This window comes from Bos mutus, chromosome 22 (genome assembly GCF_027580195.1).
Source record: "Bos mutus isolate GX-2022 chromosome 22, NWIPB_WYAK_1.1, whole genome shotgun sequence".
NCBI classification, from domain to species: domain Eukaryota; kingdom Metazoa; phylum Chordata; class Mammalia; order Artiodactyla; family Bovidae; genus Bos; species Bos mutus.
In genome coordinates this window covers 16,431,871-16,456,852 of record NC_091638.1, presented here as the reverse complement: position 1 = coordinate 16,456,852, position 24,982 = coordinate 16,431,871, and the positions used below count along the sequence as shown (strand labels likewise).

Here is a 24,982-nt window from a genome sequence, read left to right as displayed (position 1 = left end):
GTGAGGACTTCCACTTGGAACAGGAATCAGTGATCACAGGGAGCAAAGATCGGTCAGGCAGCTTCTAGTACATTCTAGCTTAGGATTAGTGTCTGAAATCTGGGCATATGCCAACTACGTGCAGTTTTTGAGTCTGAAGATGAATTAAATTCTCTCTCAGAGGTTAATGTAACAAAGCAGGGCTCAGTATGATAATAGAGAAAACAATATTGGTTTGGACAAAACAGAGGCTCTAGGCATGTCACTAGTTATGGACTGGTGTCACAAATACCACCCCCTCTACATTCAATAATGAATAGAGACTGCATATGTGTGGGGAATGGAAACTTATGAGAAAACCAAACCCTCATTAGGATAATGGGGAATGCGAATAACTCATGCTACTGTAGTGCACAGTCATAAATACAAGGCCCTCAGAAAAGAGCTCTAGCAAAAAAACTAATTTTAGTGAGTTTAAAATGTTTCAGGTCTCTTGCATTTCTGGAAATTTTGACAGCAGAGACTGATTATTCCCTTGTTCCAGATTTTAAGGATGTTTACTACAGTGAACAACTTTGAAAGACAAAGATAGCTTCTCCTTCGGGAGCCAAAGACAGGTTTGCTTACAGCCTTACAAGGTGGAGACAGCCTTACTACCTGCAAAGCAAAGGGGCAGGCATGCTGATAATCCATTAGAAAAGATCTGGGACCCTAAGTTCAGAATTCCTCTCCTGTAATGGAACTCACTTCATGTACAGGTATCTATGAGGGTTCGAGTGTGGGACTTGGGAACAAGAGGAAGAGATGCAAATCTGCAGATAATCCTGCTGCTTGCTCTGCCATGAGTGATCAAGTCCTGTCTCCAACCCACAAGTCTTGTGTCTTATGCCAGGACCTGTGAAACTCTGGCAGGCTCACTGATAGCCTGCAAATAGGTGAAATGTCAGAGCCTTCACAGATCTGGTCACAAAGGTCAAAAAGGGCACTGTAGCTTCCTCCTTGTTTTCTCCTGGACCACTCACTCTGAAAGAAGTTAGCTGTCGTGCCATGAAGACACTTGAGGAACTTATGGAGAGGCCTGTGTGGTGAGGAGCTGAGGCTTCCTGCTGACAGGCATGAGTAAGCCAGCTGGAAGATGGATCCTCCCACCTCAGTGAAGTCATTAGGTGGCAGACTGCAGGTCCTAACCACATCCTGACTCCAGGATCTGAGAGACTCTGAGCCAGAACCATCTGGCTAAGGTCCCCCAACATTCCTGACCCACAGGAACTAAGATAATTTCTGCCATTTTAAGCCACTAAGTTTTGGGATAACATGCACTGTTAAGAGATAGCTAACAGAATATTCAGTCTGAAGATCTGGTTTCTAACACCAGTAAACTCAAGTAAAATTCTTGTTAAGATACTCTCAAACAGGAGCCCTGTGAGACCCTTATCTTACAAGTTTCCTGGATAAAGCTGACAAGAAATTGGAATGGTGCACAACTACATCCTGAGACTTTGAACAAAATGATCGGAAAGGATGCCACTCTGGTCCAACAGCCACACAGTAATATTCATGCACTTCTTACAACATTTTAAAATATTGAAACTAGGCTGATGGCTTTATTTTCAACAGGATTCTTGACTGAATCTAATAAATGATCATGTATTTCCCTTTTAGACCTGGTTCTTACATCTTTTATGTTGACCAAAAAAAAAAAAATAACTTTCAGGTACCTATCTGAAAACCACCAGTAAAGGACAAAGGTCCATATCTAAAGAAGACCCATTTCTTTGGCTATCTAACAAGATCTTTGAAACTGTTTAAATGTTTATTGAAAGGTACTTAGTTTTAAATCTCAAATAGGTCAAATCCTTTCTCAATGTGTTACCAAAGTTTGCAATACACACATGCACAAGTATATAAAATATATATATATATATATATATATATATATATATATGCAAATGCTTTATATATATACACAAATAGATAAAACGTTTACATCCTAGGGCAGGTGTAGGGATGACCTACTGTCAGGATGCAGTTAGAAATATTTCAACCAACCTTTTTAAAACTATCTGCAGCATCTGTGTAGAAGTTCCAGGACTCTGAATACTACTAGCATTAGATACCAGGAAGATTTCAATAGCTAAAAGCATTTCAATTTCAGACAAATAGGATGGAATCAGGAGAAGTTTTCGGTACAAATTTCCTTCCAGTGGTGGGTAGCAACCCAGTGAAAGAGCACCTGAAAATCAAGTAATAGATCAAACTTTACTAAAACTCCAACAGGTGAAAACATAGGCTTCCAAAATATCTATAGGTGATAATTATTTTTGTTTCAGAATAAATCTTCACATTAGAGGCAGATTTATCACATTAAATTATATGGTAGTGAGCTTATCCTAGTACATTTGAGATCATTCTTTGTAAAATGTTTTTGAAATATTAAGTATGAAGCGAGAAACTGCCCACTTACTTTAAGCCATAGTCAATACAACATAATAAAATATTTCCACTAGATGTGATTTTAAGTGTTTGTTAACCTGTGTGTGAAGATAAATCCAAAGAGAGTTCCATCGATATGTTAAATGTCAACGGTGTTGGGAAATGTGATGCTCTGAAGACTGACCAGTGACTATAAATTACTCATTTCATTTTATAACTCAGGTACATTAGGAAAAAAAAACAACAAAAATACTCTTTATAACCTCACTTGTTTAAGTCCCTAAAGTTTCACTGCATATGAAAATCAGGCATAGGTGTGTTTACATAAGAGGAAAAGTACTAATAAGAAAAGTACTGAATTGTACTCAGGCATTAATTGCTTTAACACACTGCTTAAAAAAATGTCTTTAAAAATAAATTATTACCAGGGTTGAAAGAATCTGGGGGGATGGGGGGTGAATCAATGCATATGGGGTTTCTTTTTGGCTTGATAAAAATGTTCTAAAATTGATTGTGGTGATGGTTGCACAATTCTGTATATACACTAAAATTACTGAATTGTACATGTTTAAATGGGTAAACTGTGTGGTATTTGAATTTTATCTTAATAAAGCTATTAATTAAAATTTTTTAATGGTTAAGTTTAGCTGTTTTAATACAAAATTTCATCTTCGGCTAAAAAACATAAAGATCATAGAAATCTCAGTTAAATGTTTCCAAGTTAATAATTTGTTTCTGTGGCATACATAAATGCCTTCTGATGGCATTTTCCCCAAATCAAACAGTTATTTGGAAAAAAATAATCTCATTAACATCAATTCTAAAAACTAAAATCAAGAAGGTATAGCTAATAGTAACTTACATACTTTGTGGTGTGATTTCTAGCATTCTGCAGAGAGAGTATGAGGAGTTGAAACATAACCACAAAATTGAAATGAGGTGTTATGAACAAACAGTTCCACCTTGCCTCTAGATTTCTGATCATCCTTTTAAAAAAATTCAGTTTTCAAAACTTTTTATTGTAACTGGCAATAAGAAATACATTTTACATAATGACCCTAGCACACATATAAGAATATCAAATAATATATAATATTACTATCTGCAATGCATACTAATATTTTCTTTCACATCTCATTGGGGAAATAAAAGTTACCACTTGCTAAACTGATCCCAGCTGGCAACATGAGAAACACGTCCAGTTCCGAGAGGTTTCTGTTGGCGCCGATGGGGTGGCTGGGATGTTTGACACGTACGGCACAACAGTGACAGAGAAGGTACTCAAATGTTTGTTATACAGATGGTGGTGGTAGAATTGGACATTTATGACAAACCACTGCATGAAGGCAGAAAAGAACTCCTTTGTAGATCACAGCATTGTTTTCTAATTAAAATACCTGCGAGGAGGTTGGGACTGGAGGAAGTATTCCTTTTCTAGGCTTACTTGTTAGAAAAGAACAACTGTTAACAGATGAACAAAGTTCTATTGCTGAGAGCCATGTGAAAACCCATCACATATCATGTTGCACAGTAATGACAGCCTCTGTACTTCCTGTGTGCCTGTTTTAAAATATTCTAACCAAAAAGGTCAGGGATAAGTATACATTCCTAAAACTTCATTTTACCAACTGTTTTACTCCTATATATTTATAAAATACACCAAACTGGTTCAAATTCTGTCATTTATTTCCTTTTCATATCCTCCAGTGGACATGCCAATATGCAAAGAAATAAAAATATAATAATTAGAAATAAGAGACATAACAGGTTTCAAAAGAGCACAAATCTGTGTAGACCACTGTTTTTAAACATGTATAAACCGACCTTTTCATATATTTAATGTCACATTGTGAATATTATACATAGATGTCAGGTTAGAAAATCAAATTCAAAAGCAATATATCAAAATTAAAGTTTAAAATGTAACTTACTTTTGTAGTGGGCTCTGGCTTTGAGCCATAAACAACTCCTTCCTAAAGAAGTAATTAATCTTCTAAGAAAGGAAAAATCAATAGGGATGCTCTTTGAAATCATGAATTCTGCTACAGAGGATGACATACCGAGGCTGTTGCTTTCTATACAGGCATCTAGAAGTTTATTAAAAAGTAGGCTATACTGTGAGACCTCCACAGTTTCTGGAAAAAAAAAATTGATAAAATGAAACTGATCCACTTTCATCTCTCAAACTTCTCTTCTACTCCCTTCGTTTCCTCTCTACTCTCCTTGGCCCATTCCTACCTACTGTAGGAGACAGTCACCAAAATGCAATCATCTTATACACTAAGTTAACAAAAATAAAGCATTCAACAAAAGCAAAACGGTGTGTCCACTTTGTAATGGAGGATGTGAAAGGAATGTGACCATAGAGGCTGCATTAACATCCCTGTCCATGGTTTCCTATGTGACTGCATCTGTATGGTTCTGTCTGCATTCTATCTATAGCGTGGACCTCAGACTTACATCTCCTGTTACTAAAAATAAAACAACCACTCACAAATATTCACTCTCAAATTAAAAAAAAAACAACACAAAAAACCCTCCTTTCTTGGGTATGTCTACTCCTTTCTGCCTTTCATTCAGAAGAAAGTGAAGTCACCTTGGAGACTTCCAACTCTTTTATTCGCTAAATTCAATTAGGTGGGTCTATGACCTAGACTCTAGGTCTTTAATGGGCTTCCCTTGTGGCTCACCTGGTAAAGAATCTGCCTGCAAGGCAGGAGACCTGGGTTCAACCCCTGGGCTGGAAGATCCCCTGGAGAAGGGTAAGGCTACCCACTCCAGTATTCTGGCCTAGAGAATTCCATGGACTGTTATAGTGCATGGGGTTGCAAAGAGTTGGACATGACTGAGTGACTTTCACTTTCACAGTCTTTATTACTTTTGGATTTTTCAGTGGTCCAGGCCTTATCAGGAAATTTATCTTCCTACCTTATACCAGAGGAACTTTCCTAAAATACCAACTTCATTATGTCATTCCCTGACCCCAAAACTCAGGGGATCCCCAACTACACATAGAAAAGTAAATTCTTTTAGCCTGCCATTTAGGGTCTTCCAAAATCTGGCACAACTATCTGATCAATCTCACTATTATTACTTTGTTTCATTATTAAGATAACTGTATATCAAAAGCTAGTTCTACAGCAACCATTGTACCAGAGATACTAAAATAAAGAAAACCTCATTGACTTTAAGAACCTTACTATCTAGAGGGAGAAAAGCATAAGAATGTTAATGACAATACAGAATCTCAGTGGAATACATGGGAAAATGGAGACTGGCAAAGCACTGAGGGGAGAAGTCAACGTTTCATTAAACATGAACCCATGCCCTGAACCCACTGCTCAGCTCATTCCTGACCCAAAGCTTCTGCTGTTTCCCTTGACATGGACTCTCTCCTGCTATTGACCTATGACCTGCAAGCATTCAGCACTACCTGCCACTGCCCACGTGGGCATCTATTTCTTTGAACTTGTCATCTGCTGTATTTCCTCCATTTATTCCATGTTTTTCTATGTTACAATGGAGACTAAGTTCCATCTTTGTTATGTGATTAATTTACTTGTTTGCTGATGACTTGACAGAGGAAGGAAAAGGGGAATGATGAAATGCTGCTTTCAGGAACTGCTGACAGACAACCCAAAGATAAACATTTCTGTTTTTTTTTTTAAACCATCAGGAAAGCATATTCAATTTGCAGAGAGCACATTTTACAAAAACAAATATCATTAAAAATATATGCTGGAATATAAAATTCAACCAAGACAGGTGGAGAACTGTTTCTTATTAAATACCAGATGGGCCAGAGATAATTAATCTAGACTTTGACAAAACATACCTTGAGAATTTTGAAAACCTGGTAGATTTTGCAAAACTTCAAATGTCTGTCTGTAAAGACTCTTCGCTAAGATTTCGTGTGCGATTGTACAGAGCAGATTATGCCGATTGAGCACATCCAGTCGATCGCAAGGCCATACTGGTGTATTAATGATCCACTCAGACTCTTACAAGAAGGAAAAGTACAAGTACTTTACACCATGAAAATTACTTAACAGTATAATCACAACTAATGTTTTTAAATATCTTTTGGAGAAAGTGGCAAAACTGAAATATGCATACTCAGAAAGATAACCACAGCTCAGATTTATTAGCAACAATGTATATAGTGATGATCAGCATTCTAAGAAGATGCAAACTAATGACCACTGTTATTTTAATCTTTTTACTAATTCTTCATTTTTCTAAATGTACTAATCAGTTATTGATTCTGAAGTTAATGATTACTTTTATATGATGTTTAAGATTATAATGTGTATATGTTATACTGTAAAATATTATTTGTGTGGACAAATTGAACAATTTTACAGTAAAGAATACATAATTTAATTAGTTTTGGTATTCTTGGGGAACAGCTTTTCCCCACAATATCTGCCTATTTAAAATTTTTTAAATAAAATATTTGCTATGTACAAGTTAACATCTAACATATATAAATAATAAAAACATAATAATAAAAAGAACACTTAGGTAACCAACACATAGCTTAAAAAAAAAAAGAGAGTATTACCTATACTGAAGTTCCTTAATTTCTGCCAATTTTCACATTGAGAAAAACAGTGGCAGACTGTAGTGCAGAATACCGAGGTGCTAACATGGTAGAAATGTCAGTATTTTACTATTTACCTAATCCCTCAATCATTATACATGTGATGGGACTCATAATGAAATGCTGTTATGTAACAGTCAAATCACATTTCTGCATTATTTTTCAACTGGACTAAGAGCAGGAGTTATGCTTTTGTGCCCTTTCCAGCATGGTAAATACAGAAAGTATTACAGAAAGATTTGGTAACTCAAGTATACAATGCCGAAATAAAGCCTTAAGTATGGAGAAGAAAACTTTAAACCAGGAGCTTGTTTTAAAATTACTAGAGCCCACTTGACTGGCAGACTTGATTTATACTACCTACGAGGCAACATTTTACAAATATTCAGTTCAGTTCAGTTCAGTCGCTCAGTCGTGTCCGACTCTTAGCGATCCCATGAATAACAGCACGCCAGGCCTCCCTGTCCATCACCAACTCCTAGAGTTTACCCAAACCCATGTCCATCCAGCCATCTCATCCTCTGTTGTCCTCTTCTCCTCCTGCCCCCAATCCCTCCCAGCATCAGGGTCCCTTCCAGTGAGTCAACTCTTCGCATGAGGTGGCCAAAGTATTGGAGTTTCAGCTTCAGCATCAGTCTTTCCAATGAACACCCAGGACTGATCTCCTTTAGGATGGACTGGTTGGATCTCCTTGCAGTCCAAGGGACTCTCAAGTCTTCTCCAATACCACAGTTCAAAAACATCAATTCTTTGGCACTGAGCTTTCTTCACAGTCTAACTCTCACATCCATACATGACCACTGGAAAAACCACAGCCTTGACTAGATGGACCTTTGTTGGCAAAGTAATGTCTCTGCTTTTGAATATGCTATCTAGGTTGGTCATAACTTTCCTTCCAAGGAGTAAGCAAATATTAGTGCTCTACTATTACTAATTCATTTACACAGATACCTTCATTAACCTACTTGTAAAGTGATTAAATCAATAATGAAGAGAAATACTGAAGAGACTAAGAACATGAACTAGTAATTCACAAAAGAGTTAAGTAAAAATGGAAACAAAAAAAAAAATAGTTAAATTCTGTAATAAGCAATTAAATGCAAAATGAAACAGTGACTATCACTTTTATCCTATCAAACTAGCAAAGAGATAGGAAAAATAATAATATTCAAAGGTGCCAAGGTTGTTTCATAACTTAAACGCTGGTAAGATGACTATGATTAGCAAATTTCTAAAGGTGTAGAGTGCTTTTGAATTCTAGTCACATATTTAAAACCTAGAATGGAATATTCAGAACAGCCAGATTAGGGTTTACCTAAACATGCACCAGTTTGTCAGATAACTAAAAACCATGAAACTGGGGAGTAACATCTGTATTGTCAATGTACACCCATGGCCCTAACTGGACAGGCTGTACATATGGTACCTATGCAATAGTTTTCTAAGGATTTTCTCACAAAGGGAAGCTTTCTAATAAACTCAAAATAATTTGCTGCAAATCTGAATGGCACTAAGGGCAAATATGCCAACATTTACCAAATAGCTTTAAACTGCCCTTACCTTTGCCCAGCAATTCCATCAGAATTTACCCCAAGGGCATAATAAAGATTTAGCAGGGATGTTTAGAAGGGATTATTGTTTATCATAGCAATTAAAAACCAGCTAGTTCAAGAAAAGTGGATGCATGGACATATCTATGTATCTGTGTTTATCTGTATTTGTTCATAAGATGGAAAACTATGCAGCCCATTAATGATGTTGGAGAGGAACATTTCCTTTCACAGAAAAATGTCCAAGGAAAGACTTCTGCCTAAACAAAATGCAAGATATAAAAGAGTCTGTATAGCAACACTATGGTGTTATTTATAACATCGGATGGGTGGCTAAATAAGAATTTTTTTATCTTCAGTTTTGCTTATCTATCCCTTATTATTTCTCTATAATGACTAAGTATTACTTACATAAAGGCAATAAAAGAAAGAAAAAGTAAAAGTGAAGTTGCTCAGTCGTGTCCGACTCTTTGCAACCCCATGGACTGTAGCCTACAAGGCTCCTCAGTCCACGGAATTTTCCAGGCAAGAGTATTGGAGTGGGTTGCCATTTCCTTCTCCAGGGGATCTTCCCAAACCAGGGACTGAACCCTGTCTCCCGCACTGCAGGCAGACGTTTTACCGTCTGAGCCATCAGAGAAGCCCAAAAAAGGCAATAAAAGTTACTTTAAAATTTAAGAGCAGATTCTCAACAAATAGCATAACTTTTTTTAAACAAAAATTTGTATTCTAGAATGTTAAAAGATACTTATTTTTCAGCCTCCAAACCTTGATTATAAAATTGTGGTTTTAACGTTTTTTTCCCCTTTTTTTAAATGCTGGTAAGGGTATAAGGCAAGGTAGGAATTTGTTGCTCATTTGCCAGGAAACAAGGTGCTGAGCAAGAGTTCAAAATGTGAGAGTGTACACATGAAAAGTCAAAAACAATGGAGTACTTCTCACCAAAAAGTCTGCTGCACAATAAATAAAAACGTGTAAGATATTCTACAGTTCTCAAACGAAGTGTATGTAAACCCCTTCTTTAAAAAAGTTTAGTAGGTAATAATTGCACATGTTTTTAAAAGGGAAAAATACAGGAAAAATACGTAAGCTAATCTGCTGCTTATCGCTGTCCTCCAAACATTCAATTCTTCTTCCCAGAAGCAACCACCATCAACAATTTCTTATGCATCCTTCTGCAACTATTTTAAGGGTATAAAGCAAATATGAACGTATCCATTAAAAAATTTTTTTTACACAAATGGTAGCATACTGTGTACACCATTCAGGACATTCCTTTTTTTATTTGGTAATAAATCCTGGAGATCATTCCAGTGAGTATTTGTGGCTCTAACTCATTCTACTCCATCATATGGCTGTTACACAGCTTCACTAACTGTTACATCCTTAATGGAAATTTAAGTTATCTGGAATTCTTTGTTATCATTGTTGATGGTAAAAAAAAGAGATTTCATATAACTTACAGTGCATACCTTCAAATATAGAAATAAATGTGTTTGTAGGACAAATTCCTAGAAATGGAGTTAACAGATTAAAGGAAATATGCATTACTAAATTTTGACAGATATTTTGTCAAAAAGCCCCTAAAGACAATCTGTGTGAAGGTTCATTCCTTGATACCCTCACAAAAAGCATATCACTAAACTTTAATCTTTGCTGGTCTGACAGGTGCTTAGGATTTTAATATTTATTTCTCAGTTATTACAAGTGAGATCAAGCCACTTGTATTTCCTTTCTTGACAATGGCTTGTTCACTGCAGAATCCTGTGAAGAACAAAAAAGTTCTGGCAACAACTTAACATACTTCTGTGGATCCTTTTTTAGAAGAGATAAAATTTTACTTATGAAAAATGACTTTCAATTGAAAAGGTCACTGCAAAAGAAAATCTTGTGTTGATAATTGACAGAATTAAAAAATATAATCTCAAAATTGAAACATCAAAATTGTAAAAATTCTAAATCTCCATAGCCCATTCCATACCCTTCCCACAAACTTTCCCAGAATCTCCAGTTAGAGAAAGACTGGTTTTGCCATAAACTTTTAGGCAGATGATCACCTATACCCATTTTTACCAACTATTTTACCCTTTCCATTTCTTAACACATTTTTTCTTTCTCATGGAGCTTGTGAACTCTGGCTTGCATTTTTCTACTTCCTCTTTTTATAAACATTCTATTTTGTATTTGTATATTTGTATTTTGTGTTGTACCCTTCTATTTTGTTAATCTTTCTCCCAGGAAACTTCACTGGCTACATTTGTTAAATTGAAGAAAACCTTTTCCAACAAGCTTTTGATCACAAAGTCTAATCACAACCTCTATATTCCATAAAATCTCAGCATTTGATAAATGCAGGTGTTTTATATATAGATAAATATGTACATATGCTAGTTTTGTGTCTAAGTGCAAAAGCTTTAAATTTTATTTATTTATGGGTTTATTCTGTCTTCTACCTAAACTCTGAGATTCTTGAGGTTTCTTCATTCTTTTTTTTTTTTTAAACAAGAGGGTTTATTTCTCTCTCGTGTATAAGAAGTGCAAAAGCTGGCACCAGCTCTGGTGCGCACAGCACTGAGTGGTTCATCAAGGACTTCATCTGCTTCATGTCATTAGATCCTTGTAAAAACGCGTGCTTGTGACACTCATCCCAGGTGCTCTTCCTTCCAAAGCACCAGCTTCTTTGTAGTAACTGTTTCCATTCTATGTTGCCATTCCTGGTCACCAAACGGGCTTCTCTCCCCTCGTACCATACCTTTTCTTAACGATCCAGACCCTTATTGGCTTCATTTACATATATAGCAACTCTGAACACTGGGGAAAACACATCATAGACACAGGGTTAATATCCATAATACATTGAAAGTCCTGTGAACAAGAGCCAGGGATATCACTCTGGGACCCAGGGGGCTGCGATGAGTTGGAAATTACCTCCAGTTGTCAATCATCTTGTTATAGACTTGTGAATGGTGGCTTCCACATTCCTGCGCCAAGAGTAGCTGTGTGTGGCAGTCATGGGTCCTTGTCATCACTCACTGGTTCTATGTTGCCACTGAATCGCACACCAGCCGCTCTTGCTTTCCTTCAGGTGGTTGCTCGCTCAGTCGCTCAGTCGTGTCCGACTGTTTGCGACCCCATGGACTGTGTAGCCCACCAGGCTCCTCTGTCCATGGAATTTTCCAGGCAAGAATACTGGAGTGGGTTGTCATTTCCTTCTCCATCTTCATTCTTATTTATCCCATTTTATCAAATAAGATCTGCTTGATGGTCTAAGTAGCCAAAGCTATATTAGATGCTGTGCTACTACTTTGCTCTCTAAATTATATTTACCTCATGCCCAACTGACCTTAGTTGCTTCTGCTGGCTTAACTGCATTGTAATTGTAATTTCTGTTAGATGAACTGACTTACTAGGGAAAACAAGTTTTATTGTCTTGGTTTGGAGCCAGCTTGTCGGCACATAGGGTTTACACAGATTGCAATCAGGATTTCCCTCTGTCAGCAGCTGAAGCTTGGGCTCTGAAGCTGGGCTGTCTGGGATTAAATCTGGCCTCCACATCTTACTTGTTATGTCATTTTGGGCAAGCTGCTTATTGTTTCTAACAAGCTTTTCTTATCAGTAACATGGGGATTATAATAATTTCAAACTCATAGGGTTTCCATGAAGGTTAACTGAGATAATCAGGTAAAGCATTTCTCTGGTGCTGAGGCCAAAGTAACAACTAACTTTTCAACAAAGGTTCATACAGTTTCTCTTTAAAGCTAGGTTAACATTCTCCTTTCATTTTACACAACAACCTTTCCTACCCACATGAACACTAGAGGCTTAGGCCAAATTATCACCCACCACTTAATATCAACTTGAGGTAATTACAAATCCAAGAATTTATAATAAGCTTACAAAATATTCCATGCTGGTATGTATCAGAACTTACCCCTTAATACCCAAATGGCACCATCTAGGCTTCCACTTTTTAGAAAAATTTCTGCTGCAATATTCACAATTTGACATCTTGGTGCTAACTTCTCAGGCCCTATAAGTCCTTTTAAACTTGTAAAATGTATTTTTAATTCATATAGTTTATCTAAGACCTTCCTTCCCTAGAGTAAAAAAAAAAAGAACACTGATTGTTAATCATTTAGAATATGATAGAGATACAAAGTCACTGAAGATTATATAGAAGGTAATTATGCAATTTGAATCATTCGAGACTGATAGCTATCAAACTGCTTCAAGACGCTCTCCTTAAGCCCTTTCCAGCTCAGTCATGAAAACGGAAAGGGAAGGGGAGCAAGCAGGACTTTGCCTCATTAACCACTGGGCCTCCTTTCAGTGGATCTCCTTTCATCTGTTTTAGTCAGTGAGCTTCCTTTCTAAAGACCTCATTTGGCAAAAAGATTTCATGCCTTAAAGTGGAAAACTACCCATTATATGTTCTTGCTCTTCTTATGCTGATCACCCTGAGACCCAGGAGGGAGACTGAATGAAAAGATAACTTAATATAAAATTGAGAAAAAGAATGATAGTGGGGAAAAAAGGGATAAAATTGTTGGCTTAAAATTATTTTTCTGAGTCAATAGGCTAATAGTTTCACATAGTCTACATAAAGACTGTCTCTAGGGTAGACATTAGAAATTGGACATGTGTTATTATTTCTATTAGGGTCAGCAAAATTTTTCTATAAAAAGCCAGATAGAAAATACCTTGGGCTTTGCAAGTCACATTTGGTCAGTTGCATATTCTTTGTGGTTGTTTTTAAATTTCTAAGCCTTTAAAAATGTAAGAAACATTCTTAGCTCATGAGTAGTATAAAAATAGGCTGTGGGCCAGATCTGGCTTTTAGTTTACAGACTCTTGTTTCATATTATATTATACGCTATTTTGAGTCAGATCCATATTATGATGTCAAAGCACTTTCAATCTGACTGCATTAAATGAGTGCATTTTTCAAGGGATACCTTAAATTTAATTCCAATGGTTTTACTTTTATGTTCATAAAGGAAGCTTTATTAAAAATTTTCATTTACAATTCATTAAAAATTCAGCTAAGTAAGATAACAAATAAAATACTCATTCTGAATAAGATAGTGAACATTTAAAATTAAAATATAGGCACAAATTCACCAACCACTTATATCTTAAATAAAAACAACCAAATAAAATTAAAATATACTCTGAAATTAAAGCAGAATCAGTCTGAGCTTTAAAAACAACTTCCCTACTAGGTAGTCCTCAAATTCTCAAGCATTAAATACCCAAGAAATTAATGCTATGATAGACCTTAAGCTAGACTGTGAGAAGGGGGACAAAGTACATTTTGTCCAGTCCAGGTTTATCAGATAACAAGTGCTCTTGAAGAGCTTGGAAACTGGAGATCTTCTGTACAATGATTATTTTAAAATGTTCTTCTTTAAAAAAATTTTGAATTTTGTATATGTACATGAGTGACCATGTACACATTTAATGTCCTTAAATATTATTTCAATTGTGAAACAACCTCTTCATAAAAAAGAAGGAAGGGGGGAGGGAGATAGGAGGGAGGTTCAAAAGGGAGAGGATATATGTATACCTATGGCTGATTCATGTTGAGGTTTGACAGAAAACAACAAAATTCTATAAAGCAATTATCCGTCAATAAAAAAAACCAAATTAAAAAAAAAAAAAGAAACAGAAAAACTAGAGAATCGAAAGGGAGGAAACCACCTGCATTTGACTGCATAGAAATAAACCAGTATAAGAATTTTTTAAAAAAAGAAGGAAGGAATAAAAGTTATGTTTTAATAGTTGATTCAATAGCAACCTCACTCTCAACTATCCTACTCTCCATATCTCAGCACTTCTCTCCCTACTTTGGATTTTCCTGTCCTTTACTTCACTTTATTGAATCTTTCACTCTACCCACGCCTCAGGGAAGTATACCTCAGGTAGTACAATATGGTCTAGAGTTGCTATACTGCTTCTATGATGAGCTAAATCTCAAAGGCAGACATGAAGATACCAACAGTGTTCCAGGGAATCCTAGGAAGTAATTTTAAAGTAGTTCTATTAATTGTATCTTGGGCTCATCTTAAGAGAGGTCTTCAAAAACTGCAATAGTACCAATACTCAGGAGTTGGCAAAATATACTGAATTGACAGGTACTTCAAGTAAAAATGATATTTAGCACAGCTTCTTAAGTATTTTCCATACTGAGATTCTTCTTAGTAGTCAATCTCATGCCACCTCCTTTCCACATGTTCCTAATACACCACCTAAGTGAAGTGAAGTGAAAGTCGCTCAGTCGTGTCTGACTCTTTGCGACCCCATGAACTATACAGTCGATAGAATTCTCCAGGCCAGAATACTGGAGTGGGTAGCCTTTCCCTTCTCCAGGGGATCTTCCCAACCCAGGGATCGAACCCGGGTCTCCCGTATTGCAGGTGGATTCTTTACCAACTGAGCCACAAGGGAAGCCCAAGAATACTGGAGAGGATAGCCTATCCCTTCTCCAGGGGATCTTCCCGACCCAGGAATTGAACTGGGGTCTCCTGTATTGCAGGTGGACTCTTTACTAACTGCTGCTGCTGCTGCTGCTAAGTCGCTTCAGTCGTGTCCGACTCTGTGCGACCCCGGAGACGGCAGCCCACCAGGCTCCCCTGTCCCTGGGATTCTCCAGACAAGAACACTGGAGTGGATTGCCATTTCCTTCTCCAATGCATGAAAGTGAAAAGTGAAAGTGAAGTCGCTCAGTCGTGTCCAACTCTTCGCGGCCCCACGGACTGCAGCCTACCAGGCTCCTCCGTCCATGAAATTTTCCAGGCAAGAGTACTGGAGTGGGGTGCCATCGCCTTCTCCGCTTTACCAACTGAGCTATCAGGAAAACCCAAAATACCACCTAATAATTAATTTACTGTCTGGGGCTCAATTTGCCCCTGTAGTGATAATCAGCAAAATTTTAACATTCAGGGTTAACTTATATTCTATACAAAAATGTAAAACAAACACTCTACAGACCAAGCCCAAACAAAAATTTAGTGAAGTACCTTGGACCACTGCAACAGCTTGTGATAGAAGTACATAGCACTGATTCCGATTCTTCCCAGCAAAGTTTTATCTACTTCACTATTCTGCAGATCTTTGCTAACTGAAACACAAAGTAGATACACGGAAGAAAATGAAATAGTCACTTTGAATGATGGAAAAGGCAAATTTAATATGGAATTAGTGATACTACCACAAAGACCAGGTGTCAGCAAACTACAGCTCATGGGCTGAATCTGGCCCGTGGCCCATTTCTGTGTAGCCTGTGAGCTTCTAAGAACAGTTTTTATTTTTGAAGGGTTGTTTGAAAAGAAAACTATGTGACACAGATCATATGCTGTGTGTGCAACACCTAAAATATTTACTATCTGCTCCTTTACAGAGTTTGCCAACCCTGATAGAGAATATAGCAGTGAAGGGCTCACACTCACACACACACACACACACACACACACACACACACACACAGAAAAGTCTCAAAAACACATGAATTTTATTGACTTGCAACAGTGAAGATAGTAACAATGATCTCAAAATTCAGATTCTCCACTATAATTTGCTAGCAATAGTTTTACCAATCTGAATGAAAAGAAAAATAAGAAAATGAAACATCTGATATACTGACCTTTTATCACTTTTTTATCATTATAATCTAAATTAATAATAAATAGATGGAAAAATTTATAAAGAAGAAATAGTATCTAAATCCTGCAATATTAATTTATCTTCAACATGGAGACTATTAGGAGCTTTATATGTTTTGAACACTGTCCCAGTCAATCTATCAATCAGGAAGAAAGAACACTGTATCACCCTAACATGCAGTACTCTGACCAAAACAGCAACATTTACCTGTTTCAGCAAATTCACAAAATGGAACACCTGGTCGCTCTTCTTTACAGTCTTTTGTTAGAGTTTCAGCAATACAAGCACAAAACCTCTGGAAATCTGCAAATTTTTCGCAGCTCATTTTTATGTTAAGGTATACATTTCCCAGTTTGGTCCAGTCACCTTTTTCTTTACAATGCTATGAGAATTATTCAAAACAAAACAAAAAATGTAAGCTGTTATTTATGCAAACATATTATGGGGTAGGCACATGTAGGCATTACAGAAATTAATAAGACATGATTTCTGCAAATCTTATATAAGCTTCCTGGCAAGTGTTATAACAGCAGTAACATGTTACTGTACAATTTGCTTTTCTGACCATGGCAAAGCCTATATAAGTTCCAGATGTCAACGTACACTTGTTTTAATTATTTAGTTCCTAATGTCCTTAATGACATCATCCCCAAACCTGGAATACACAGTGGAGACAGATTTTTGGAGAAGAGATGACTAGCAGCACGATTTGAGCTGCCTCCACAGTAATACATTATTTTATTACTGTTAGAGATTGCATTTTACGATTATTTGGCCATTTGTGATTTGGGGCCCACACGCAATTTTGGGCATTACATTTCTTCTACAAAAGGACCAACAAAGTAAATTTCAGTAAACTTACTATCTTTCTATTATTTTCTAAAGTAAAAGTTTTCTATACCAACAAAATATACTGTTTCAAGGATATAAATATTAATTTAGACTAGATCAACAATTACTAGAATGAGTATAAAAATGATCTTCAATTAAAAAGTCAAGTCATCCTGAAAGTCCTCTATTTCTTATTCAGACTTTAAATGCTTGGAGAGCACACAGTGACCATGGCTTTGCCCTGTCAGGTCACATACTGTCCATTTAATATGATCACCCATGGATCATGATAAGAAAGCCAACTCACTCATGCACTGAAGGAGTCTACCTAGTTATAAGAATGAAAAGCCAAGCTATAGATTATTATAGACTAACATACGTTAATTTTAAACTGAACAACTATGTCTAGAATGATTTTTAGAATAGGTCAAACTCTAGAAATTATGTTTGCAGTTGAAAGCATTAACTTGTAAGAAATTAAACATCTTTTCCTTCTCTTCTCTGTGAAACAGCTGCATTTGTAAACCTTTTTCTAAAATTGGGTTACTATTCAAAGTTTCTTTGTTGTTACTGGTTTTCAGAGTTCCCAGCTATGTATTTAAAAGGTAAGCATCAATGGCAACTCACTCCAGTATTCCTGCCACCAACCCTCCCCCAAAAATAAATAAATAAAAGATAAGCATCGTACCTCTATTTCATTCAAGGCTGCCTCTAAGTCACATTTCCAGTTCTTTTTAAATTGCCTCATGTGTAACCTTTAACAACAGAAAAGGGTTAATTACGTTCACTCCCCCAAAGTCAATATTGCTCCTAATTCATTTGTTAACTTATACCTAAAAGACTGGAGAAAGAGAGAGTAATATGCTATAAAAATTCTTTAGTGCTGAATAAAATGGTAATTGCAGTTACCTTACTTAAACTATTTCCTCCTGAACCACAGGCAATGAGAAGGAAAACCAATTTCATATGAAACCGTACTTTCACCCAACTTGAAGACAGAGAATGTCAAAGCTTCAAAATAATTGTGAATACAAAGAGGAAAAAAAAAAAGCAAAACCAATCCTAGCACTTGCTCTCTGTGGCTCTCACTCCACCCTCACTGCTCCAGAAGGACATGAGGCAAGCAAACACTAACCACAACAAACCAAAGCAAGCAAACCAAAAGTATCTGTAGGGGAACCATAGCAGGAAACTAGGAGAAGGACCTAACAGTGACTAAAAATTACCATTACAAAGTCCACACCAAGCTTGAAAATGCTAAGTAAAAAACATGGGTAGATGAGAACATAAACGACACAGAAGGAATTTAGAACTGTGTGTGATCTGAACAAAGCAAATGTGAAATGCATAGATAGCTTCAGGGACAGGAAAAAAAAAAAAAGAAAGACGTACACTTTGGCAACTGGGAAGAGAAGAAGAAAAGGTGCAAAGAGCAGGGTGCCAATAAACTAGTAACGCTGTAGAAGAGCCAACTAGGGGGTCAATTTTGGTAATTAGTCCCAAGGTTTCATAAATTATTCCAGAGCATTAAAAAGGAAGGACAAGTTCCTAACTTTTATCCATTCATCTGCTGATGGTCACTTGGGTTGTTTCCGCTGTCTTGGCTATTATAAATGGTGTTGCTATGAACACTGTGGTGCACATATCTTTTCAAATTAGAGGTTTCATCTTTTCTGGATTAATGCCCAGGGATAGGACTGCTGATCATATGGCAACTCTATTTTTGGCTTCTTAAGGAATCTCTACACTATACTCCACAGTGGCTGCAACAATTTCCATTCTCTCCAACAGCGTAGGCGGACACCCTGTTCTTCACGCCCTCTAGCATTTATTGTTTGTAGACTTTCTGATGATGGCCATCGTGACTGGTGTGAGGTGGTACCTCACTGCAGATTTGCATGTCTCTGATAATCAGCAATACCGGACATCTTTTCATGTGGGCCATCTATACGTCTTCTTTGGAGAAATGGCTAATTAGGTCTTCTGTCATTTATTGACTGGGTGGGTTTTTTTTTTTTGGTGTTTTTTTGGTATTGAGTTATATGATCTGTTTATATACTTTGGAAATTAAGCCCTTGTTGGATGCCTCATTCTACAAATATTTTCCCCCAGTCTGTAAGTTGTCTTTCATTTTGTTCATGGTTTCCTTTGTTGTACAAAAGTTTTTAAGTTTGATTAGGTCTCATTTGTTTATTTTTGTTTTTATTTCTTTTGCCTTGGAAGACTGGTCTAAGCAAATATTGCTACATTTTACATCAGAAAATGTTTTGCCTATGTTTTCTTCAAAGATTTTTAGTGTCATGTCTTATATTTAGGTCTTTGAATCTTTTTGAGTTTATTTTTGTACATTTTGTGAGGTAATGTTCTAACTTCACTGATTTACATGAAGCTGTCCAACTTTCTCAACACCACTTGCTGAAGAGACTGTCTTTTCTCCATTGAATATTCTTGACTCCTTCACTGAAGATTCTTTTGTGATTCTATATAAATTTTAGGATTATTTGTTCTAGTTCTGTGAAAAGTGTCACGGTTAACTTGATTGGGAATGCATTAAATCTAGATTGCTTTGGGTAGTATGGCTATTTTAACAATATTAATTTTTCCAATCCAAGATTAGTAGTATTGTTTTAAATTGCAAAATATTGGGGACAACTTAAATACCCACACATTGACTGAATAACCGGAAGTACGTTCAAACAATGGAGTACTTTTGCCTTTATTAAAAAACAACAAATTTCTCTCCAAACTGATTTAGACTGATCTCCAGGATATACTGTTTGAGTGAAAAGAGCAAATTTGAAATTCATTATATGCTACACTGTGTATAACAAAGAAGTTGGTATAAGAAAATATATAAATATCTGCTCATTATAAGAGGATAACCCCAAAACTGAAAGATTGGTTACCTCTAGTACGTAGGTGGAAAAGGGGTGAAGAGGAGGAGGAAACAGAAATGGTAGAGTAGGGATAAGGGGGAGCAACATTTCTCATCACATCTGTTTATACTGATGGTTACAACCAACAGTAGTATTTCACATACTTTCCCAAATCAAACAGACTACAATGTGGGATAACTGAAAATATACTACAAACAGTAATAAGTCAATCTAAATGCTCTATAAATGAATAATCACACTGAATGGGTATGGGGGAAAAAAGGGAACTGATAAAACGGCACTAGAGCAAATTCACAGGGCTCCTCAGGTAATTTTAATATTTTCACAACATCTGTCAGACACCATCAAACTACTATTAATTTGTTTGGATCTAACCTGTTAATAAATGCTACTGTTAATGTATTTCTTTTGGCCTCTGGATACTAGTGTGGAAACTTCTGTATTAGAGGATTATGAGAAATGAAATAAATGTGGAAGTGCCTCTGAAGGAACTTTCTGGGCTTTCTCAAGGAGTTTTCTGGTTGGCATCATTTGCACTTTATCAAATTTGCCTTTGTTAAAATGTTATGGTTCATTTAAACACCTAAAATTTGTATACTTTTCTCTATGTATGTGATACTTTAATACAATTTTTATCAAAGTCATGGCTTTCCTTTTTCTCAATACAGGTATGTTATGGTACTACCCTTGTAATTATTATAGGTTTTTTTTTTTTTTTTTTAAGGCCTTTTGAGGCTCATAAGCTAAACAGAGAAAGCAAATAAGTCAGAGAAAGAATGAAGGAGAGACCTTAAAATATTTTACCTAGTTAACATGACAAGAAGTGAGTGAAAGAGAAACAAGGATTAAAGTAATTTGAATACATGTAAGAGAAAGAAGGATTAAAGTAATTTGAATACATGTAAGAGAGTGCATTAAGTAGAATTAAGTAAGTTGTAAAACAGAGCAAGAGAGTCTTTACATTTGATCTGCCAGGTAGCGAGATGAAATCAGGTGATGAAAAAGATTTGGTGAGGCTGGCCAGGAGGGTTAGCTAGAGGCAGATGATGACAACGTGACCAGGCCATAGCCAAGAGGGGGAGAAGGACTTTTGGTGGGCATATGAAGAATGATAAGTACTTTGTCTTCAACCTTTTTAAGTCCTCATCAAAATACATATATTTTAGTCCTAATTATAGTGGTTTTCTTACCTGGATTTCATTTCCAGAACTGCAGTTATTTCTTGCTTGGAAGCCTGTACTTGGTATAAAAGCTTAACAATATAGTTAAAGTGTTCTGGGTCAAGTACCATCCCAGCTTCAACGAGCTGTGGAAGAGGGTAAACAGTAGTCATTCTTTTAAAAATGTGAAACCAATGTGTGTGGGAAAAACTAAGAGACTGATGGAAGAAGTGAAACATGGAGACAGAATTAAAATTCATTAAAAAATCTGAAGTATATTTTTCTTCAAATATTTGAGAACCACCATAAGACACCTTACATCAAGAATTTAAAGCAAAAATGAAAATAATACTTCTGAATTTAAACTTGAACATTAGTCCTTTTCTTCAAGTTATGTCAACTACTTTATCAATTGAACCTCTTGCTTGGTACTAATTCTGTCTTTTAGTAAGTATAGCACTGTCGTTATACTGTATACCTGATGATAAAATCCCTGAGACATATCAAGTTGAGGTTTTCTACAATGACTCTAGGTGATCAGTAATTTCTTCTTTAAAAAAAAAAAATTATCTATCTTCAATTTTACTGAGCTATATCAATAACTGACATACAGCAACTGTATAAGTTTCAGGTATACAGCATAATGATTTGACTTACATATATCATGAAAAGATTACAATAATTTTAGTGAACATCTACCACCTCATATACACACAAAATAAAAGAAAAAGGAAAAAATTTTTCCTTGTGTTAAAAACTCTTAGGATTTACTCTCTTACCAACTTTCATATATAACATATAGCAGTGTTAATTATATTCATCATGTTAATTATATTCATCATAATACATAGGGATTCCCTGGTGGCTCAGTCAGTAAAGAATCTGCTTGCCATGCAGGAGACCCTGCTTTGATCCCTGGGTTGGGAAGTTCCCCTGGAGAAGGGAATGGCAACCCTCTCCAAAATTTGTGCCTTGAGAATTCCATGGACAGAGGAACCAAGTGGGCTAAAGTCCATGGGGTCACAAAGGGTCCGACACGACTGAGTGACACACACACAGTTCTTATTCCTCTTATAACTGGAAGTTTGTACCTTTTACCACCTTCATCCAATTTCCAATTTCCTTTATGCTTCTGGTGACCAGAAACCTTATTTCCTTTTTTGCAAGTTTGTTTTTTGAAGTATAATTAACCTATAACACGATGTTAGTTACTGGTGCACAACATGGTGATTTGACATTTCTATACATTACAAAATGATAACCATGATAAGTTTAGTTACCATCTGTCACCATACAAAGATATTACATTATTACTAACTATACCATGCCATACATTTCATCCCTGTTACTCAATTCTTATGTAACTGGACATTTGAGTAATTCCTGATTCAAAAAATTTCCAGGCAAGTAATTTTGTCAAGTTTTGTAATGTGAAACTAGAGGTATTCACTGAAATATTTGTTCATCTGCTAAAATGGTTCCAATGCTGCTTCCTAAAGAGAATAGGTGGGAAGTGGGGTGTTTTCCTGCTATAGGCCTACTCTGAAATGAAATGCTGAGTAGTACCAAATACTAAGAAATATTCAACAACAGTAAAAATTTTAATATACTTTAAAAAATGTAAAAAGAGATGTGGGTTCGATTCCTGTGTCTTCAGGATCCCCTGAAGCAGGAAATGGCCACCCTCTCCAGTATTCTTGCCTGGAGAATTCCATGGACAGAGGAGCCTGGTAGGCTACAGTCCATGGGGTCACGAAGAGTTGGACATGACTTAGTGACCACCATTTAGTAAACAATAACCACCACCATATTCTTATCCATCTACCATGTTTGGTAACAGTGTCCTATTTATACATTGATTTGTGTACTTATTTTTGTTATATATGACCTCAAATCTTTTTGAAAAAGAAAATTTTCTTCAATCATTCTTAAGAAGTAGAGATGAGGATGGTTCATGAATTTGTAAGAAGTCACCTGGCATGCTTGCTGCTGCTGCTAAGTCACTTCAGTTGTGTCCGACTCTGTGCGACCCCACAGACAGCAGCCCACCAGGCTCCACCATCCCTGGGATTCTCCAGGCAAGAACACTGGAGTGGGTTGCCATTTCCTTCTCCAATGCATGAAAGTGAAAAGTGAAAGTGAAGTCGCTCAGTCGTGTCCAACTCTTCGTGACCCCATGGACTGCAGCCTACCAGGCTCCTCTGTCCATGGGATTTTCCAGGCAAGAGTACTGGAGTGGGTTGCCATTGCCTTCTCCAACCTGGCATGCTTAGAACTATTCAATTAAGGGCAAGGCCTGTTAGTCACTGGAGTCTGTTAATAAGTCCTACTTCAGGAGAAAAAGAACATTTCTGAAAATATAATTCTTTGGTATAAAAAATGTGAGTTAAAGGCAACTTAAGAGTAAGCAGAAATCAAAAAAAAAAAAAAGAGTAAGCAGAAATCACTATTTTCTTGGTTATTCACTATTAGAAAATAAAATGGATAAAACAAAAAATCATACCTTGCAAAAGATATTAATTAAAGCAGGTACAGCATTCCTTAATTTCATAGTTGCCACATACTCAAATATTTTTAGTAATATTTTCAGAGCAGGCTGGATAAAACAAAAATATTACACTCATTTTCATGTCTTACTTCAGTATACTTTAAGTTTCTCAAATTTGTTTATGCTGAAAAACACAAGTGTTCTCTAGGAAGTATTTAACAAATAGAAATTTAACTGCTAAATTATACATATAAGAAATGTATCAGAGAAATTAACTTAAAATATTAGAAAAATGTATTTTCAGGTTACTTACCAGCATCTTAATCATTATGCAGAGGTTCATGACCTGAAATACTTCTTTCAATAAACAGTGTTTGAGTAAAGAACTTAGAAGGTCATTTAATACTTGTAAATCAAAGTGTATACCTGGAAGAAACTTTCTGTAGTACTCCATAAACATGTTTGCTGAAAATGATGAAATACATAATAAAGTCATTTGCTGCTTTTAAGATTCATCTTTCCTAAATTAGACAATTTTTCTATATTTAAAGATCAAGTAGCATTAACTCAATTTCTTAAAAGATACACTTCCAGTATCAGAAATATTTGATGAAAATATATTAAAGCAAAAGTTAAATGGCAACAACATGTCAACCAGGATGTTAGGTACTAGATTGGGATCTAACTCATGTGCTATCCACAAAAAATAGGACCAAACTGCCTCATACATCATGGTTTCAATATGAACTCTGAGGGAGCCACACTCTCAGGGGGACTTCAGGTAGTGGCCTGTTTAAGAGTGGAAGCAGACTATTTTGACATATACCCCTTCTTTCTGTTTTAACCCCATCAACATGTTGACCCTGGGGATATTTTTAGTCTAGTTTATGAGCATTCTCCTAAAAATTATAACACTGATTGACTTCCACTGAAAAAGTGTTTCTTTACAATTTATTTTTAAGAAATTATTTATTTTGGCTGTGCTGGGGCTGGGTCTTTGTTGCTGCATAGGCTTTTCTCTAGTTATGGCAAGTGGAGGTTACTGTCCAGTTGTGGTGCGTGGGCTTCTCATTGCAGTGGCTTCTCTTATTGTGGAGCATGGGCTCTAGGTACCGAGGTTCAGTAGTTGTGGCACATGGGCTCAGAAGTTGCAGTTCTTGGGCTCAAGAGCAGACTCAACAGTTCGGCTCATGCACTTAGCTACTCTGCGGCGTGTGGGATCTTCCCAGACCACAGATCCAACCTGTGTCTCCTGCATTGGCAAGTGGATTCTTTACCACTGGGCCATCAGGGAAGCTCTGAAAAGTCATTCTTAATGGACTCTTGCATTGCCTCATATTTTAGCTACTGTGAATAATGCTGCTATAAATATGGGTGTG

At 36.4% G+C, this 24,982-nt stretch overlaps 1 protein-coding gene across 1 annotated transcript in view; it reads right to left on the bottom strand.

The window, feature by feature from the left end:
• TOPAZ1 (testis and ovary specific TOPAZ 1) overlaps positions 1–24,982 on the bottom strand; it is a 62,156-nt gene that overhangs the window by 1,110 nt on the left and 36,064 nt on the right. The window contains 10 exon segments of the mRNA XM_070359661.1: positions 2,029–2,212; positions 4,344–4,547; positions 6,248–6,412; positions 12,497–12,662; positions 15,585–15,685; positions 16,435–16,609; positions 17,747–17,813; positions 21,146–21,261; positions 23,619–23,711; positions 23,917–24,068. Of these exon segments, the coding sequence (XP_070215762.1) occupies positions 2,029–2,212; positions 4,344–4,547; positions 6,248–6,412; positions 12,497–12,662; positions 15,585–15,685; positions 16,435–16,609; positions 17,747–17,813; positions 21,146–21,261; positions 23,619–23,711; positions 23,917–24,068 (1,423 nt within the window).